Source organism: Balaenoptera physalus (assembly GCF_965194825.1).
Source record: "Balaenoptera physalus genome assembly, chromosome: 12".
Classification (NCBI taxonomy): Eukaryota; Metazoa; Chordata; class Mammalia; order Artiodactyla; family Balaenopteridae; genus Balaenoptera; species Balaenoptera physalus.
The window spans coordinates 75840213-75860658 of NC_138897.1; the positions used below are offsets into that span (position 1 = coordinate 75840213).

A 20446-nucleotide genomic window follows, 5' to 3' on the forward strand; every position below is an offset into this window, starting at 1 on the left:
GGACTGACAAGTGTTTTGCACACATTCTCTTTTTATCTTCTTACTGTGTAACTGTGGGCATGTGATTCAGCATCTCTGTGCCTCAGTTTACTCAAGTGTAAAACAGGAACACCCACATCAGGATTACATGAGTTAGGGAGTTCCCTAGTGGCCTAGTGGTTAGGATTCCAGGCGTTCACTACCATGGCCTGGGTTCAATCCCTGGTCAGGGAACTGAGCTCCTGCAAGCCACACAGTGCAGCCAAAAAAAAAAAAAAAATTTTACATGAGTTAAAATTGATAAAGTGCTTAAAACAATAAGGAGTAGTTGGCTAAATTTTATAAAGTTCTTAAAATAGTTCATGGCCTTGGCACAATGAAGCATTTTTAAAATGAACACATTTTTTTTTTTAAAACCTCATCATATACTTGTGCTCACTCAGGATAAGCCACCTGCCCAAGGTCACTTATCAGGTGATGAGTGATCCCTGGCCTGCAGGAAACTGCCACCCTCTAGTCTCATCTGCATGCTGCCCACTGACCTAGGAACTGCATCCCATCTGTCTGTGTTCTTTTGTGGTCCTGGCATGTTGAAGGCATGTTATACGTATTAGTCTGTTATACGTACAGGGCTATGCCTTTGGAGGATCCATGTGTTTCAAAAAGGCAATAAAAATATATCGAAGAAAGAGCCATAGAAGACTTGATGGCAGCAAGAATGTAGTTAAAAGCCCAGCATTCCTCAGAGCAGAAGAGGAGCCACAAGGCACTGTGCCATGCTCCTAGGTCTGGGCAGGGCACAGGTGACCAGGAGACAAGTCTCAGGACATTAACTTCACGAGAAGGGTCGGAGAGGTTTATTAGCCCATGGCAAGATACAAAATGATTCATGATAACAACGATATTCTATCAGCCAAGTGTCACTTGGCACTATGATAACATCCTATAGGACATCCCTGGTTTCACATTTCCTAATGGGCTACCTGAAGAAATGACCCCTCAAATCAAGACCCAAACACAAAGGGATTCCAGGGGTCACTGGGGAGGAGAATGCCTGAGAAAGCCCTCTCTGATCAATGTGGGGAAGGAGTGGGGGGAAGGAAACTCTGCAGGACAATTTGGATTTCCAAACTTAGTAAGAGGGAAACAAATGCGCAAGGCAGGGTCTCCTGGGTCTGGGACAGGGGTAGGGGACAGGAGAGGCAAAACGGCAGTAGTTGGGACCTGACAGCAGGTTTCTCTCTTCTACTTCTTCCTCCCGCCTCTCTCTTTGAGCGCCAGGTGGATGATGGCACCATTAGCCATGTTGTAGTAAGCCAGCGAGTTGGAATCCTTGATGAAAATGCCCTAGAAAACAGATGGAGTGCCTCAGCCCAGGGCAATCTGGCCTTGAACTCAGAGAGCAGCCTCACAAGTCCCGACACTCTGAACTTAGCAAATACAAGGGCTTGAAGGAAGGTGGGGTGGGAAAGGGAGTGGCACAGGGCAGGAGTGAAGGTCTCTGGTTCCTCCCACAATGCTTTGCTCTTCCTTCCTTCTGACCAAGCCATGCTGTCAACACCCCAAAAATCTGGCCCTGACAAACCCCATGGAATTTTGACTCTGAAATCATAAGACCTTTAGAGATCAACAGCCTCACTTTACAGAGAAGGAAACTGAGGCCCGGAATGGGGATTTGTCAAGTCCAAAAAGGGAGAACACAGCAGTCCTGTGTGACCTGGCAGGCACCAAGGTGAGCTGGACTATCACCTTTGTGTCCAAGCACAAAGCCAGGCTACCTGAGACCACACTGACTGGGATGGCTCTACCACTGGGACAGAAACCTACCAGAGCACGCTGAAGTCTGGTCCCCAGATGTCACTGAGGCATTCAAACCCAATACAAGACTGTGCTGTGACCCCGCCAGAGCCTCACCCTGTCAGACTAACCTGCCCCAGCACCCCCCACCAGCATCATCACTTCCAGGATGGACTCAAATGACCACACCCAGGTGTCCCCCCACTCCTCTGATTCCACAAGGGATTTATTAGCTTCTCGGACAACAGAGGGGGCAAGGACTATATACACCCAACTCACCTCATACTGCAGCTTCTGTTTCCCTGCTGGCATGCCCGTGGCTTCGTGAATCTTCACCTTGATGACAGAGACCTATGGGACCGAGGAGAGGTCAGTCACCTCTTGCTAAGGTCAGCTGCAGGAAGCTTCCCCCCGACTCTCTGGTTCCCCTGTACCTGATGCCAGTTGGGGACAGCAACTCATACCTGGTCTGTGAGTGGGAGGGTGAAGACCAGCACCTGTCCGTTCAGCTTCCATTCCGTCTTATCCTGCATGTTGGGCACCTGGACTTTGATGGACACTGGACCCTGCAAAACAGGAGGTGGCCATCATGCCTGGGGAGCCCTGAGTCAATCAGGAACTACGCTCTCCTGTTCCTGGGCCAGTCGAGACAATGTCACCTGTCCATCAGGGCTCCTGGACTCTGGCCTGTTTCACTACTGACACCACTTGTGACATAGAACAAATCACTCCCCCTTTTCAAGAATTGGTTTCCCTTCTTTAGAACGATCCCTGCCTACTGGTAAGGCTGGAGCTGAAGAAGAGGCATGAAAGTGCTCTGCAAGCCTCAAGAAGTACCACAGGGGGAAGAATATGAACTGCGAGGTCAGAAGATCTGGGTTCCCAACTCAGCTTCCCTGCTAACTAGGTCTCTCTGAGCCTCAACACCATGTCTGTAAAGCGGCTGATCACAACTGCTGGATGGTGATGTTGTGAGCATTCAACAGACCAAGTACTGTAAAATGTGTGGCTCTGCCCCAGCACTTGAGTAGGTACTCAAGAAATGGAAACTACCATCAAAAAGGAAAAAAGAAAAAAGATCTGGTCAAATGCACTGGCGGTTGGGGGGGGGGGGTGCTGGGAATGTTTCTGCCTCCTCACTGGAGCTTTCCCAGGCACCAGCAGTGCCAAGGTTCCCAGCTCTTATTTCTAGTACCCCCACAGGATCCCCACAACACACCATCTCCTAAGGGCTGGACCTGGAGGCAAAGGCCACCAAGAAATTAAGAATCGCACTCAGGATTCCCTCCAATGTCCAGAACCCCTTTCACACCTGAGTCCTACTGCCTGTGCAGCTGGGTGTCCCTGCTGGCCTCTGCGACCGTTCACACCAGGCGGACTACTGACAGCTGTCTGCTCCTCTGGCTGCTGACCCCCCCACCTAGTGTGTGCTCAGAAGCTTCACGGGCCTCCAATGGCTGACCCAGGTCCCAGAAGCCAAAACCATGGAAGAACAGGGTGGGCCAGGGAGCGTGTGACTGGGGCAGGACTGGACACCGCCCCCGCCCACCCTCCCCCCGCCCATCTAGATACTCCAGGCTGTGGGCAGCACTCTGAGATGCATACCTTGTTTCTGCGCAGAAACTCCTCCTCTGGCATGAGGCTGTCCTCGGTCTTCAGTTTCTTGGAGGCAGGCTCATCTTCCATGGGAGGTGGGGGGTGGACAGGCGGCATAGGGGCTGGAGCTGGGACGGGTGCCACAGGCGGTGCGGGCACGAAAGCTGCAAGGACAGGAATAAGCAGCCACGTGAGTGGGAGGAAGGGCCCAGGACTCAGGGCTGGTGAGAGTGAAAAGGGGAGATTGCAAAGGTTTCCCATTTCTCCCAGAGGTGTGAAGGACCACTCCTTGCTGAGTCTGGCAGCCAGTAAGTTCCCTGGCAGGGGGACCTGGGAGACTGCCCAGATTGGGTAGCCGGAAACTGAAGGAGGGGCAGGACCGATGGATGGAACAGGTGGCAGCCAACAGCAAGCATCATCAGGCCTCTGTGCCTGTCCAGGCTGACCCCTCTGGGTGCACAGACCCCAGCTCTGCCATATCAGCCTACCTCCCCCAGGAGCCGTAAGCCCCTGGCTCCCAGCTCAGGGATCTCTCACATGGTGAACTCAAGGCTCTCCTTTGAGCTGGACCACCAGCTGGAACAGCTGGCACTACCATCAGCCACTGCTCTGCTCAGGGCTTGGCCTGTAGTCCTGACCCACTGACCTGTCGGCACAATCATGGGTGGTGGGCGGGGTGCCATGATAGGAGGGGCCGAGGGAGGCATGGGCACGACGTTGATCCTGGGCGCGTGGATGATCGGTGGCATGGGGGCGATCACTGAGCCGGGGGGCAGTCGGACCACTGATGCCATCGGGGGCCGGGGCATGACGGGTACTGCAGACACAACTGTGGTACGGACAGGAGGTGGCATCTGTGGGGGTGAAGACCCACAGGTCACAGGAAGCCAAGGCTGCACTCTAAGAGCACACACAGCTGGCAACGGGCCACCTGCAGCTTTGAGGATGGGGCTGGATAGCTTCAACTCAGCCCCCTGGGGCTGAGAATGCAGCCTCACACTGGGCCCTGACAGGAACTACGCTGAGAGAGGCCCAGGGCAACACTCTTTCCACTTGGGACTCAACCAGCTGCTCTTGGCAAACACTGAGAGAGCCACTGAAGACACTGACCTCCATTTAGCCCCCTGGAGTCAGGCCAGCAGTCCTCCAAGACCCATTAAGCCCTCCAGCCCGTCCCTGACCCAAGCCTGCTTCTCACATTTGCCACTCGCCTCCCTCCTTGTTCCAAGCCTCCCACACAGATGGAAAATCAGGCTGGAGGTTCCCACTTCTAACTAAAGGGTTCTTTTTCTCTCGACTTGACCCACTCAGCGCTTGGGCCCGCTGTGAGATAGCTGCCCTTCTCAGCCTACAATGTCTAACCCCAAGAACCCAGCTCTGAAAGACCAGTCACAGGGTGGCTGCTGGCTAACCGCGGGTGGCCGGGGCACCGAGGTAATGGGTGGGGCTGAGCTGGGGATGTTGGTGGCTGAAGACGGAGGTGGTGGCTGCTGGGGGATTTCATTGGGCTTGCTGGGGCCAATCTTCTCCTTGGTATCATCTTCTGGCACCAAGCCCTTAGCCTTGTGGATGGCCTCGATCTGCTCCTGGAGGGTGATATTGGCCTGGGCAGCCTGCTGGGTCCGGGCCATGCTGCCGGAATGACCATCCCAGGTCACCTGCATGGGAAAGCAAAGCCACAGCTTGTCAGGGCTCCTGGAACTGAGCCCAAGTGTGAGTCTGACGGTAGGGAAGGCACTAAGAGTCATCTGAGCTGCACCTTTTCCTCTGGCTTCTGGATCTCCTCCTCGCCAATCTTCTTACCAATGGCCGTTTCCTCTACACCAAAGATGTCGGTACGCCGCTCAGCCAGCTGTTTCAAGCTGCTCTCAATATCCAGACCTGGAAATAGTCACAGAACGGAGGCAGGGGACAGAAAGGGAAACTAAACCAGATGCCCTTCTGACAACACAGCAGCTCTACTGGTGCAGGGTGGAGGCTGTTCTCATGGGACAAGGCTATCTCTGGGTCCCAATACAGCACGCCTGTCCTCTGAGCCTAGGGAAGGCTGCCCAACGAGCACTAAGCCTGTAAACCAGGGCTTGTCCAACCCCTTGACTTACAAAAGGCAACTGAGAAGACAGGGTCACGTGAGTGGCGTGGAAAGTAGCAGTCAGGACTAAAAGCCTGGTCTCCTGCCTCCAGGACAGTTTCCTCCCTCCCTATCATGCTGCTTCTCACACACAGTCAAGGCACCAGGTCTCATTTCAAGGTGCTCAGTGTACTCCAGCCATCAGAGCCTTCATTCTAAGACAGCCCTGAGAGTGAGCACCTCTCCCAGCTGTAGTCAGATCTTGCACTAGGACGTCAATGGACACATGCTATCCACATCAGGTGCCTACCTTTGGAAGAATCCCTATGAAGAGTCCTTCTAGAAAATGGGAAGTTATTTTGTAGTGTCATAGGCTGCACCTATCCTCAAAAGCTTTTATTGACCTCAACTGTTACCTTCTATGCTTGATTAAAGCATAAAGTTGATCAGAGATTCCCCATGGGCCAAAGTGAGTTGGGGCTGAGTCAAAGAAGGGGTGTGGACAGAGTGGGAGATGCCCCCCAACCTCACCTGGTGCGTACACCTCATCATCACTCTGCTTCTCACGAATGGAGCGATCTCGCTGCTCCAGCCAACGGGGGTCAAGAAGCCCAATGCGCATGTGTTCCTGCATTTTGCTGGCAGGGATCTTCTCCCCAGTGATGGGGGACACGAGATATTCATCTGGAGCAGGGGCTGGAGGCAGGGGCTTGGAAGCTAAAAAGCAAGAGATTCTTGAGTGAGAATACTGGGTGGCAGCCCAGGTTAAGAGGGTGCTATTTCATTTGTGCACCATCCATTCAGTGCCACGCTGTACCTCGCACTATGCATTGCACCAGAGCACCAGCGATGACGAAGTCCCATTCCCCATCGTGAGGCCTATGACAGAGGAGCTATCAATGCCTTTATGACAAGCCACCTCGAGCCCTCCTAAAAATGGACAGGTCTGAGGAACATGAGGGCAGAAGAGCAGAACCAACCTTTTGGGTCATAGTCCTTCCGGACAATGACCTGGTCTGGAGTTGGGGGCAGAGGCGGTGGCATGGGTGTCTCTGGAGGTGGGGGCACTTTCTGCCCTTCTTCTTCATCATCTGAACCCTGAAAAGCAAAGTAGTGGCAGGACTCAGAGAGGGGATGAGAAGCCACCTCCCTGCAGCTGAGCCCTGGTGGCTCTCAGGGTGGCAAAGAGCCTAGGCCCCTGCCGGTCAGCATCCATGTGCTAAGCCTCCCAGGGCAGCCGAGGCCAGCCGGCAGCTGGCCAAGCTGCTTCCTCACAGCATGAATGGGAGGGCTGGGGGCCGTGGTGCTAACACTCTGCCCAGGCATTTCCAGCAGCTGGCACCAGGCAGTCACAGGAGGCCAAGGGCACTTAACGTGATGGAGAGGGGTGCGGGGAACAAGTCTGTGTTCAATGGTAGCTGCTCAAGAAGCAATGCTGGGAGGGAGAGAAAAAGTCAATTCCCAGACACATGTGCCTTTATTCTCAGGCTGCACACAAATTCTTTCCGAGGGGAGGAAAGCAGTTTGGCTCTGGAGACTCTATGCCTGCTTGGAGAGCCTGCCTCGATGGGGGTAGAGGAGGCCGAAAGCCACTTAGCAACGCTCTGGAGGACTTCCCTGGAGGTCCAGTGGTTAGGACTCCGTGCTTCCACTGCAGGGGGGATGGGTTCGATCCCTGGCCGGGGAACTAGGATCCCGCGTGCCACACGGTGTGCGCCCCCACCCAGAAAAAAAGAAAAGCTCTGGAAACTGCTGATCATTTGGGCCTCAGCGCAAAAGCGTCAAAGTACATGGTATAGAGGTTTCCCTAACTGAGAGCCAGCCTGGGGTCGGTAGTGAGCAGGGCCCCTGGGCAAAGGAGGAAGGTCACAGAACAGGGCCAGCACAGCTTTCAGATCCTTGCCTATGAATGAATCTTTGTTGCCTGAGCTGGAAAGAGGCTCTGTGCTGCCTGGGCTTGGGCAGCTACTCAGCCAGGACTCCTTCAGGAACCCACACTTCCTTTCAAGATTCACAAGGGAGCTGGACTTCCCTGGAGGAGAGCACCGCCATCTTCTTGGGCTCCAGGAGCATACCTCATCCATGTCTTGCACTTGGGTGTCCTGGTCCAGCTGGGACGGAGGCTCCTCCGCCTTCTCCTGTTTCTCGTCCTCCTCATCAGATTCGACCTCCATCTCGACCTCCTCACTCTCCCCAAACTTCTCGTAGCGCTCCTGAATGAGGATTCGGGCCCCCAGCTCCTCTGGGGTGGTGGGGGGAGGGAAGTTCCCTGGCAAAGGGTGAGCCAGAGTCAAAGGCAGGGTTCCACAGATGCTCCTTATCAAAGCCCCATCTATCTGCCCTCTCCACACTGTCAACTCTCTGAGGGCTGGGACTGTCTGATTCCTCTCCTATCTCCAGAGGCCCACCCGTTGGGCCATTATTGTCAGGCACGATAATATTTGTTCAATTGGGTTTAACTGGGGCAATGTGGTAGAAGTGAAGTCTTCCAGAAGCAGAGAAGAAACAGATGTCCATAGAACCCTCTGAGGGATTCTGCTGCTCCTTGGGGACAGCTGGAAGAGATCTCCCAGGATGGCTCCAAGATCCTGGCTCCCCTAACTGGAGTCACAGACCTACCTTCCTCATAGACCTACCTTGCTCATTGGGTTGGAAGTCCACTGTTTCCACCACCACAAAATCATGCCAGTCAATCTGAGCATAGGCCACCCGTTCCTTTTCCTTCTCCTCCTCTTCCTTCTTCCTCTCACGCTCCTGAAACTTGGCCCACTCCACTCGGTAACATACCTGAAGGGATGGGAAACAGCATGGTGCTGAGCTGAATCAGAGTCTGCTCCTGAGGAGGCTATCATCTCCAAGGCCTTCACCAAAGCCAACGTCTCCTTCAGAATAGGAAGCTGATCTGCCCATAAAGGGGAACTTCCTGGGGCAGACTATGGTATTTGTATCTGGTTTCAGCCAGGCTCAGAGTTTGGACAGGATGAAAATATGACATGCCACAGAGACCTTCTGTCTGGGGCCCAGAGAGACCTTTTGTCTGGGCAGCTGTTTGTTATAACCTCAAAGTTTTCTGCTTCAGTTGGTGAGTGGCTAGCAAACTCCCTCCCAGAAGTTTGCATGACAACCAAGTGCCCACAAAAGCAGCAGCAGTCTGAAAGCCTGCAAAACAGAAGCCTCAAGCAGCCACCCAGAACAGCCAGCACCAATATGCCCTCTTTCTTCGACTCTGAAAACCTGGGACTTCAAAAGGCAGTTGTCACCAGAGAACCCGTTCAAAAGCTGGCTTCTAGCAACAGAAGAAAAGAAGAGACTGAAGCAGACAGCAGAGCAGAAAGTTGGGGAGCAGAGAATCCAGGTTTCTTGGTCTTTGTAGCCTCAAGGCCTTTCCTCCCACCACGACTGTGCCTGGAGCATAACAAGGTACTGGTTCGGAGCCTACTTCCAAACACACAACAGAACCCACAAAATGTAATGTTAGTGCCGTCAGTAACTGGTTATAAGAAATTTAGTTTACCTGGTCCAAAACTTCCCGGGGGTTCTCTGCCTCTTTCTTGAGCTTGGTAAATAAGCCTTTGGGTGGAATCAAGATCTGAAACACAGAAGATTTAAAGCAACTGTCAGTGCAGCACAACACGGGACAAAGAAGTGGCCTTCCTGGGCCTGTGGAAAGGCACAGGAGAAAGGAAAGCATGGGATTCTGGGATCCAATCTCAGCTCCACTTGGCTGTGCAACTTTGGGCAAGTTACTCAACCTCTGTAACTTGGTTTCCTTCTACAAAATGGTGACACTGCCACTTAAAGTTGGCATCATCAACTTAAAAGGTTGCCAAGGGTAGCAGGAAAGTATGCAAAACCACCACCAGATCACTGAGCATACAGTCAGCATGTGATGACTGCTCTCAGGGGGCGGATCTGCCCTTTACCCTTCTGCACATGCCAAGAGGCCCCCTGATGACTTTACTGAAGACTGCAGCCCACAGGCTCCACCTCCCTAGACTTCTATCCCCTGCTTTCTGTTTAGCATTTTCTCCATAGTATTTATCACCATCCGACATACACTGACGTTGCACTTGCCTGTTGCCCCTTCACTAGACCAGTCTCCACAAAGACAGGGATTTCTCTGTCTTCAGCTCACTGCTACATATCCAGCACCTATAATAGTGTCTGACACTCAAAGCATATTTGCTGAGAGAATGAATGCTGGCTTTGTTTAAAACAGCCAATCTTTCCAACTGCCCCAAGCGTATCCACTCTCACTGGCAAAGCAGCTCAGCCCCACTCCATCCTCTCTGTCCTTCTTCCTCAGGAATTGATCTGCTCCTAGAATTCCCAGGCCTAGAGACACACCGGCGCCCTCAGATTAGAGTAATGAATGTCAATACCCAAATTCTGAAGGAGAAGGAATAGGAAGTTAACAGAATAAAAAGGAATCTGTGGACCTTTAACTCTGGAAGCAGTCCACTGAGAGAAATTAACCCAGGGCTCACTTAAAATTGATACTGTGTAGTTACAATAACCCTTGGGTCTTATGACTTGAATGATTGTTATTTCAGCTACTCTCCTAGCTTCTGGACTTCCTAAACACAAACATTTTTGTCATTCTTTCTAGTTATACACTTAAAGTGAATGAAGTTAGAGGAAATCATTACATAACCTTTCAAGTCAGATCTTTAACATATTGTTTCTAGATATCAAAAACAGATGTGCAAACCATGCCACTAAAAGGAAAGACAACCTCCATTATGTATGTAGCAAGAAAAATGTTCCACAGGCATATCTATACCAGTGTACTTTTTAATAAATTAGCGATCTGATTATTTTAAATACCAGTATTGACTTGTCTGCATTCTTGATTGCAACAACGCAGCGTGATAATTAAGATCTTAGGGTCTGGAATAAAAATGCCAGCACTCAAATCCCTGCTCTGCAACTCCCTAGCTGTGCAACCCTGGTCAAGTTAACTTCTCTGTGCCTCAGTTTCCTCTTCTGTAAAATGAATATAATAACAGTGGCTACCTTATAGGTTATTAGGGATTAAATGAGAAGATACTACATAATATAAGTACTCAATACTGGCTACACTTATTTATTTTAAATTGCTTCCCAATGCCTATTTAAATGATACTTCTAATTCATGGTACTTTTTAGGGTGGAAAACAACAGAGGTTTCAGAGTCAAAAGTTGGTTAAATCTCAGTGCAGCTACTTACTAGCTGAGAGACCACAAGTAAGTACTTCACCTCTCTGAGCTTTTTGAAATAGGAAGGAAAACACTTACCTTATGGATTCTTGTGAGGATAAAATTAGGTAATAATAGGAGGCAACTATTAAGAGCTTGCTTCTTCTCAAGCCCTACTGAGGCAACCGAACATTTAAATGTACATAAAAGCAACTAGCGCCACTTGGCCTTATCACGCAGCAGGCACTCACCTAATGAGTTATCAATCACGCATTTCCTTTCTCTTTAGAAACAGCAGTCTACGTTGCGTTTACTAGGAAAACTGAATAGAAATCAAGATTTTATACTGAACTGGGATTTTTAACATCTGCCTGGGGACCCCACACAGGAGCGGGATCCTTGCAGACAGTGAGTGGATAGAGTGCTGATGGTAAGATGCCTTCCTTCCCTGGGCCCAGCACCCCGGCCCCCGCCCTGCCCAGGCACCTTGGTATACTGTTCCACCAGCTTCGTAAAGTAGTTGAAAAGGCTGTGTTGCGGGCGAAGGAAGTCAAACTGGTAGTTGCGCTGCTCTTTCTGCATCAGCTGGGTCAGAAACTGGCGCCCATTCCTGGCCACAAACTGAGCCGTCAGCTTCACCACGTCCAGGTCGAAGGCTGAGATGGAGGGGGGGTCTGCAATGAACTCGAACTCAGGAGGGGGCTCTTTGGGCACGATGGTCTCTTGGATCACTTGGGCTTGAACCTAAGATGTAAAGGGAATGTGAGGCAAGAGGCACAGGGGTGGAGAGAATCCAGAGAGGGGGCGGGGACGCACCCCCGGCAGACGGCACAGACCTCTACACTTCTGCTAATCACGCACACGCCACTGGCACGTGGTGTGAGAGAATCCTAACTCACAAGGGCACCGATTTCTTGGCCAACTGTAGCCTCGACTCCCTAAATGGCTTTCTGAATGAGAACCGAGTCCCTCTGTATCTCTACTGCTGCCTTGAAACTGAGGACCAAAACTGCGTGGCAGATCTAACAGGAACACAGCTTATGAAACCCCGCCCAAGGGAGACAGAGAATGTAGTAAGCCCTACATGTGTGCAGAGGACCCCACTGGACAGAAGACTTCCACGTTTGTTACCTCATCTGGCCACTACACGAACCACGAGGTGGACAGAACTAGTACTGTGAATTCTTTTTATAGATGAGGAAACTGAGATCACCTGAGGTCCTAGGAGTAGTAAATTGCAACACAAGGTCTCAGAACCTACTCCAACCTTTACTTCCCACTGTAAAACAAGGGGCAGCCTTTGCCACCATGGCTCAGGAGTGAAGCAAAGAGAAAGGACCAGTCCAGGTCTACACAGGAGGCAAAATGTGAGGGCCCTTCCTGTCCTCACTGATAGCCCTAATCATCCCTAGTGCTAAGGGGGTATTAGGGCAGGCCAGAAAGAGAGGCCCTGGGAAGGTGAGACAGTAGAGAGGGATGCAGAAGAAGGGGTCCACAAGCCACACTGCAGCACTGCCCTCATGCCATGGTCAAGGAAAAGAGTAGCAACTGAGAGCATGGACTTTAGGGTCCTGACTCTGTGGCCTTGGGTAAATTGTGCTTCCCTAAGCCTCAGATTCCTCATCTGAAAAATGGTCACTTTACTGGCCTCCTCATGCAGCCCCTGTGAGGCACCAATGCGACAAGGCTCCCAAAGCACTGAGCACAGAGTGTGACAGGCAGCATTCAGCAAATGCCAACTGTCAGCAACACTTTGCTGTGTGAGCCTCAGCATCTGCCTCTGTAAGATGGGGATAAAGACCTCAAGTTTCTCCCTGGGTGGTTGTGAGGTCTCGACAGCAGAGTTCATTATCTTCCCCTCCCTGTCCCAGCCTCCCTCAGCCCTGGGGAAGCGAAGGGAGGGGCTGGCTCCAACCTTCTGGGGCAGCTGCTGCTGGGTGGCTTGCTGCTGCTGCTGCATGACCTTGGGGATGGCAGCCGAGGGCTCCTGGGCTTTCCCCTCCTTGAACTCGCTGACCTTGTGGCGGTAGTAGGCATGGTAAGGGTCATTGGGATTCAGGAAGTTGAACTTGGGGTTGTTGATCTCGTTCTGTCGTATCCTAGCTTCAAATTCAGGCCCGTTTCTAGAAAAAGGAAAAAAGAGAAGCATTAATACCACAACCCTTGCAGCTGCTCAGACCAGAACACTGCCCATGCAAGCCCCATTCTTGCCATCACCTATCACTCAAAGTAGCCCGTCCCTCAACACAGCAGAGGTCCTCTTCGAGACTCCTGGCATCAGCGGCCAGTGCCCCCTGCCTCCTTCGGCCTGCGCAGGCCTCCTCTACCACAGGGTCTCCAGACCTCCATCATTCCTGCAGCTCCTCTGCCAGTCTTGCCATTTCCAAAACCATCTGGACTATTGCTTTTTTCTTTTAATAAAATTTATTTACTTTAAAAAATATACTTAAGAAGGCATGGGAATTCCCTGGTGTCCAGTGGTTAGGACTCCGTGCTCTCACTGCCGAGGGCCTGGGTTCAATCCCTGGTTGGGGAACTAAAATCCCACAAGCCATGGCACAGCCGGAGCGGGGTGGGAAGGCAAGTATTACTACTTCAGATAAAAATCATTATGGCTTTACTAACAAAAGGCAGTCATAAAATTCAATACAATGAAAACAAAGTAACATGGTTAAAGTTTAGCTGAAGTTTGCTGAGATTGAGGCCAGTTCTCTTAGTTAAAAGTGTGATGACTGAGTGCTGGGGAGGTATTAAAAGATATGCTAGCACCAAAGTGAGACTTTGTCCTTTGGGTAACAAGAAGGAAGAAAAAAAATATGAAAATTTAATGGGATTTAATGCCTTGTCCAAATATTGGCTAAAATCACCTCATTTACTACTGGGTGAGGCTCATATAGGAAACACTGTTCTCCAAGGACCGCATCTGTGCTGCTGCATAAGGCGCATTCACATGACAGGGGAGTGGTGAGAACGGCAGGGAGGTCCCCATCTCTCTCTGTATCTGGAATAGTTTCCCACATACACCCTATGTCCCCAATTTGTATGCATTTTTTTAAAATTAATTTATTTTTTATTTTTGGTTGCACTGGGTCTTCGTTGCTACACACGAGCTTTCTCTAGCTGTGGCGAGTCGGGGGTTACTCTTCATCGTGGCGCACAGGCTTCTCATTGCAGTGGCTTCTCTTGTTGCGGAGCACGGGCTCTAGGAGCGCAGGCTTCAGCAGTTGTGGAGAGCAGGCTTCAGTAGCTGTGGGTTGCGGGCTCTAGAGCACAGGCTCAGTAGTTGTGGCACATGGGCTTAGTTGCTCCGCGGCATGTGGAATCTTCCCAGACCAGGGCACGAACCCATGTCCCCTGCATTGGCAGGCAGATTCTTAACCACTGGGAAGTCCCCCAATTTGTATGCCTTTAAACCCTCAGAATGAAAAATGTCTCTCTTATGATGTGTAGGGAACCCTGATTTTTTTAAAGAATCCCAACAGTAATATTTCAAGGTGTCACACATCCACAACATCTATGGAAGTGAACTAACCTTAAAGACACAAGATGTGGACACATTCAAGTTTTGGGTTCACTACTGACTCACCAAGTTAGCAAACCTCTTTGACTCAATCTCCCATGCGTAAAATATGGCAAAAACCACCTTCTCTCCCTACTTTGAAATACTGAGAAAAGCGAATTAGTTAATGAGACGCCAAAGTCTTTTTGAATCATACAGTGGCCTGCAAATGCCAGGGACTGTTACTCCTATGAAGGCTAGAAGGGGCTGTCCTATAAAGATGAGAGATGATCTGGGGGGTTTCCATCATTCCTCTGACCAGAGCCCTGCACTCAGAGGTGCCCCAAACACACCAAAGGACAGCTCCAGAGGCTGGTGGCACCCGGGTCACTCCACTTTCATACCCTGGCCCTGTCAGCTGAAGACAGGGCAGGACACAGGGTGCAGGTGACGCTGTGCCCCAGTTTAGCCACCACGGCAGTGGTCATCAGCACCCTGGCTAGCTCCTCCACAAGTTCTGGTCACACTCTGCAGCGTGACTAACACCATGAGGTCTGAATGTGACAATGCATTAGTCCAGCTGAAACCCCATGCTTGAGGAAGAAGCATTCTTCCACCCTCTTAAATAATGCAAACCACACAAGGAGGAGGGTAAATGTGCATTTAAATATGGCTAAACTAGGCCACCATACAAAGGGCTGCTAGAAATAGGGCCTCTGGTTGTCTCCTCTACCACTGCCTCCTAAGCCATAACCTCACATCTGGGAACAATCTGAAATATAAAACAACAAGAACGCAGGCATGTTCATTCCAAGCTACTCTGTTGCTTTAAATTAGCTTAATGTTAATTTTAGAATTATATTTTCTAACACAAGGAATAGATTTCAGCAGAAAAAGACACGATTCTGACTCAACCTAGCTGGTGGGACTTTTTAAGAGTAATTTCCCTTAATTTCTTGACAGGAAAATGCAGGGAAGGGAAGACCAAACCTAGAGAGAAAAAACTCCTTTTGGAAAACCACACTGGGTTGGTGATTTTTTACTCTATGCTCAATCAATCAATACATGTGAACCCAACAGAAGTAAAGCAGAGGGTCCTGCATGTTTGCTTTTAACCCAGAATGAGATGCTGCTCTGTCCCTTCATTGCAACGTAAACAAAAGCAAGTCCACAGATTTCAGAAATGCCTACAAGGCAATCATCATAGTCAAAAATAGATCTAGAGATGTGGACATATAGATTTATTATTAACAGAACTTGGAGAGATTCTTATTTTTGTGGCTGGCACAAAATTATTGGAAAGCTACTTGGCTAAATAAGAAATATTTTAAAATGCTCTTTTAGCCAGTAATGTGCCACACAGAATTTTCTTCTAGGAAAACAATCTAAAAGGGAAAGAAAATGCTCAGAGACTTCCCCATAGCTTCGTTTGCCAAACTGAAATGTTGGAAACAACTTCAAAGGAAAATACAGAGGAGTCAGCCAAGTCAAGGAAGGCCCATCACCTTAACATGGTGCATCCTTTCCAGAGAGGACCATGCAGCACCAGGAGACCATGGACCAACACAGGAAAATGCTTACAATACAGTGCAAATGGAAAAAGCAGGATATGAAAGTATCTCTACTAGTATTACAAGAATCTAAAAAAGGATGCCAAGGGCCAGAAGGAAAAAGGAAAAAGTGAAAACAGCTAGTAGAAGCTATTCTGGTCGCGAGACTGTGGTGATTCTTCCTCTTACACTCTTTTCCTATTTATTGTTTTAAATAGGAAAACATATCAGGAGGTGAACTTCCCTGGTGGCACAGTGGTTAAGAATCCGCCTGCCAATGCAGGGCACATGGGTTCGAGCCCCGGTCTGGGAAGATCCCACATATTGCGGAGCACCTAAGCCCACGCGCCACAAATACTGAGCCTGAGCTCTAGAGCCCGCGAGCCACAACCACTGAGCCCACGTGCCACAACTGCTGAAGCCCATATGCCTCGAGCCCGTGCTCTGCAACAAGAGAAGCCACCGCAATGAGAAGCCCGTGCACCACAACAAAGAGTAGCCCCCGCTCGCCACAACTAGAGAAAGCCTGCACGCAGCAATGAAGACCCAACGCAGCCAAAAGTAAATTAATTAAAAAAAAAAAAAAAAATCAGGGGACAAGGGGAAGAATGAGCATTGCTATGAAATATTAAACTTATAAACACAACACCTGCTGCCCTAAATCTGACATGGCCTAATAATGTTCAATCAAGCACAGAGCTGTTTTAACCCAATATCCAGGTTGGTCAAAGCCTTTGAAATGAGAAAGGTTAACCCGCATGGAGCCTGACACAGTGAAAGACATCAACCAGAGTAACCTCTTTCTATGTTTCATTTTATAAAGAGGTTGAGAAAGGAAGGACCCATATGTTAAATGATGTATCATGATGGGGATGCTGCCTCAGGGTCAAGGTGTGGCTCCCTGGAGAGCATATGCCCTGACTGAGGGCAGCAGTCTGCTCAGGCCAGCGACTGCTTCCATGCAAGGAGCCGTCCAATTCACCAAGAGAAGCCAGAAATCCAGATTTACTGTGCAATCTCATTTTTAAACAGTGACAACTAATTCAAAAGTTAAAAAAATATATATTGTTGAGAATGAACAAAAAGATCTGTAGGCTGGATGTGGCCTGCTGGCTGCCAAAGGAATACTTGAAATGCCCTAAACTAAGGGATGGTTGACCTTTGGAGTCAAGTGGCCATCAAGAAGACTCCATCTGAGGAAGTGTAATGGCGAGGAACAAGAGGAGATCAAGCTGATTTCCATGCCATCTGAGGTAATAGCTACATTATGTACCCGAACTGCACTCAGTCCCCTCACCCCTGCCTCACAACAATTCTGAGGTGGTATTTTATTCCATTTTGCAGATGGGTCAAAGGAAATGCAGTCCTTGCACAATGAGAATGATCAACTCCCTTTTGTCTTCCTAAGACCAGTAGCTCAGATACAGACACACATTACCCATGACAAAGCAGTTTTCCAGGTATTTCCTCAGGCTCGGTTTGGAAGCACAGGTTCTTGGTGACTCTGGAGCTGGGTGTGCCTTGTACTCTGCCACCGGCATACCATGTTAGAGATGCCAGTCCTGCCCACTGCCTACCTCACACCATGTTGTGGTTTTAGATGAGCTGACAGGCCTAAGCCAACAATACCACTCTAAAAACCCAAGTGTTACCCTTGTGCAAATTCAGGAGCTCTTGATGCTAAAATCTACCCGTGACCCACACGAGCAGGAGTAGCTATGTTACCTGGCCACAAAGCTGGCAGTCTTGTCAACGATATTCCTGACCTCTGGAGGAGGGTAAATAATACCCACCACTGGCTTGGAAGGGGTAGAATCCTCCTTTGAAGATGCTTCCTCTTCCGTGGGCTGTGAAAACAGGAAAAGGAAGGTCTTAAAGTTCCTGGCTGGGTGCCAGATGCCCACCATTAAACTCCTCTAGGATATTATTGAGAATACAGACTCTCCCGCCCAATTCATCGAGACTTTCCTCGAGTCAGGAACCTCTGCTCCAGAAGAGCCGCTCTCTCAACTGCTCTGTGCTTGCATGGGACTTTCCCAGGGAACCAATGAAAAGAGCAGCCTCCCTGGCTCCCCTCCAGCTAGAGCATCTCTGTGACACTGGGAATCTGCATTTTTACCAAGTGTCCATGTGATTTAGATGGAGGGGGGAAATCTAACCACGTTCTGAGAAACCACATTCCAGAATCCAGAAGGCCATGCCTGTATCCCCACCCTTGGATGTGCCTGATACGGGATATGTAAGAATTGTCTGCTGAATAAAGAAATGGGAAACTCCTTGCTGGCCACTTCTTCTGCCTTGAATGCCCTTTCCCTCTGCATCCATTCCATAGTCTAAACCGTCACTTAATGTTCAAATGTTAATGTAAAATGTACTCAACATTAACTGCCCCATAAATTCCAATATTCTTTCCTCACCAGCTTCTTCCCCTTAGTAAACAAAGGGTCAAGTCTCTCATTTTAGAAAAACAAATTTTCTCCCCTGCCTTCATGTTCCTTTCTGCTACTGCCTTCTCCCCACCCTCCTCTGGTAGCTAAACAGCCTGAGTTCTCTCAGCCTTGCCATTCCCACTTGCTCACCTCCCATTTGATCCCCCTTCATTTCAAGTGCTCATGGCAAAGTCAGAAATGACGGCCTACAGCCAGCTACATCGGTTATCTGGCTGTGTGACCAGTGACCACTCTTTCACAAAACTCTCAACTCCCAGGTCCCATTCCCACCTGTATTTCCTTCTTGCTCACCATTTTATCCAAGGTTCTCTCCTGGCTCCTGTTTCACCTCCTGCCCTCTAGTGTTAGGGGTCCCCAAAATTCTGTTCTTGGTTCTCTTCACACTATACACACTGTCCTCAGTCAGGCACTTACAAAATGTCCTCCACTTCCCCTAGCACCTGTAGGCTGAACCATTCTACCCACATCAACGTCCCACATCACTCTTATGTGCCACACAGCTTTAGATCCAGCAGTCCTGGGCACTTTCATCTCTAACCGCTTTCCTCATGAACGGCCAACCATGCCTCCAGTCATCCAGGGCAGAAACGTGGGTCTCTTCTCCCTTCCTCAGCCTACACGTTCAATGATAAGAACATTTATCAAGCACAGAGTAGGTTCCATATACTTTCCTAAGCACCTTAAACATATTAAATCTATAACCCTTACAGAGCCCTAAGAGATTAAGTACCCTTATTATTATTATTATATTATTGTCTTGTCATTTTACAGATGACAAACTGAGGAATGGAGACCTTAACTGGCCCAATGGCAGAACCAGGATTCCAATGTAACACTTTGGAGGGAGAGCCTGCACCATCAGCCCTTTTGTGATTTGAGCTTGCCCATCCCCTCTGTCCCATGCCCCAGCCACAATCTAGGCCAGGCTCTCAACATCTTTTAAATAACATGACTAACCTGTCCTCCTAGCAATTCTCCCCATCACTGTTTACCTGAATTTCTGAAATACAAATATGTCACTATCTGGCTTACATCCCTTCCTTTTCTCCCAATAGCCTGCCAGGAAAAGTTCAAATCCCCAGAAATACACCTCTTAACCACCACTTTCCCAACCCTATGCTTTAACCTTCTTTACTCTTGACAAGAGGCACCATCTGATTCCCACCTTGGTATCTTGGCACTTATCTGGTATTACCTTGGTTATTTTTCCCCAAGATACTGGGAAAATGCCAGGGATACATAGGTACTTGCAGTGGTCAGCATACAGGATGTGCTCAATAAATGTTTGCTGAATGAATAAAGAATGGTATTTCCCATCCCAATCACCTATCTGGTGAACTACTGATTCATTCTTCTAAACGCAATTTACCTTTCATGCCGGTGGGCTTCACCTACCTTAGTCTCACCTATATCCCACCAAAGCAATGTTGATTAGAATTCCTGTCTCCTTTGTACTTGACACTTATATCACATTGCAATTACTGACCCACGTCTTTCCTCCTTAGCTGACTGAGATCTTTTGAAGGGCTGGCTGAAACTGTATCATTTATGGTAAATGAGGCAAAAACATTTATTGAGTATTCACTTATATCTGTCTCCCCACTAGTCTGTGAGCTCCCTAAATAAAGCAGAAGCTGCGATTCATTCATTCCGTCGGAGCCTGGCACGGTGTCTGGCTTAGAGTAAGCACTACACAGATGCTGAGAATTAACGTTCAAAGATGCACTGTGCAGGCTGGGAAATTCGGGACTCCAGGGCAAAGACTGGGGGCCGGTGGGCCCAATTAACACAGAAGACCGGTGGATGCGCTGGATCCGTGCTTCTCAAACTTTAATGAACCACCTTGGGATCTTGTTAAAATGCAGATTCTGATTTAAAAGGTCTAGGGTGGAAACTCAGAATTTCTAATAAACTCCCAGGTGATGCTAGCCGGTCCGCGGACCACACTTTGAGAACTACTGTTCTAACAGGCTTGTTTCGCTAACAGAAGGTAGGCGGGAAGCGCGCTGCCTCCTGGGACCTGGAGTCCCTCCAAGCCCTTCCAAACCGCGTTTCTTCCTGCACGAGTAAAGAGGGCCCGCGCCCGAGGGGAGGGCCCAGGTCGATGTGCGGGGGTCGCGGTACCTGTTTGGGCTCGGTGGCCGCGGGCGGCGGCGGGGGCACCGCCTGCACGGGTCCGGCCGGCATGACTGCGACGCTCAGGGCTGCCAGTCCGCCTGTGTATAGGTGAGCGGTGTGGCCTCAAAGCGGCTTCCCCGTACCAACAGTACAACAAGCTCGCAAGATGGCGGCAGCCAAGCAAGTCTTCGCCGAGGGGGGGGGGGCG

At 49.7% G+C, this 20446-nt stretch overlaps 1 protein-coding gene across 1 annotated transcript; it reads right to left on the reverse strand.

Moving 5' to 3' along the window:
* Nucleotides 1-813: 813 nt before the first annotated feature.
* SF3A1 (splicing factor 3a subunit 1) lies at nt 814-20437 on the reverse strand. Its single transcript, XM_082418423.1, has 16 exons — nt 20245-20437; nt 17396-17517; nt 12537-12744; nt 11108-11365; nt 8958-9032; nt 8080-8230; nt 7519-7712; nt 6424-6541; nt 5975-6160; nt 5132-5253; nt 4785-5030; nt 4019-4226; nt 3382-3536; nt 2241-2342; nt 2056-2127; nt 814-1326 (listed from the first exon to the last, which is right to left on the reverse strand). The coding sequence occupies exons 1-16, from the start codon at nt 20305-20307 to the stop codon at nt 1225-1227; spliced, it is 2382 nt and encodes a 793-aa protein (XP_082274549.1). The 5' UTR covers nt 20308-20437; the 3' UTR covers nt 814-1224.
* Between the last annotated feature and the right edge of the window lie 9 nt (nt 20438-20446).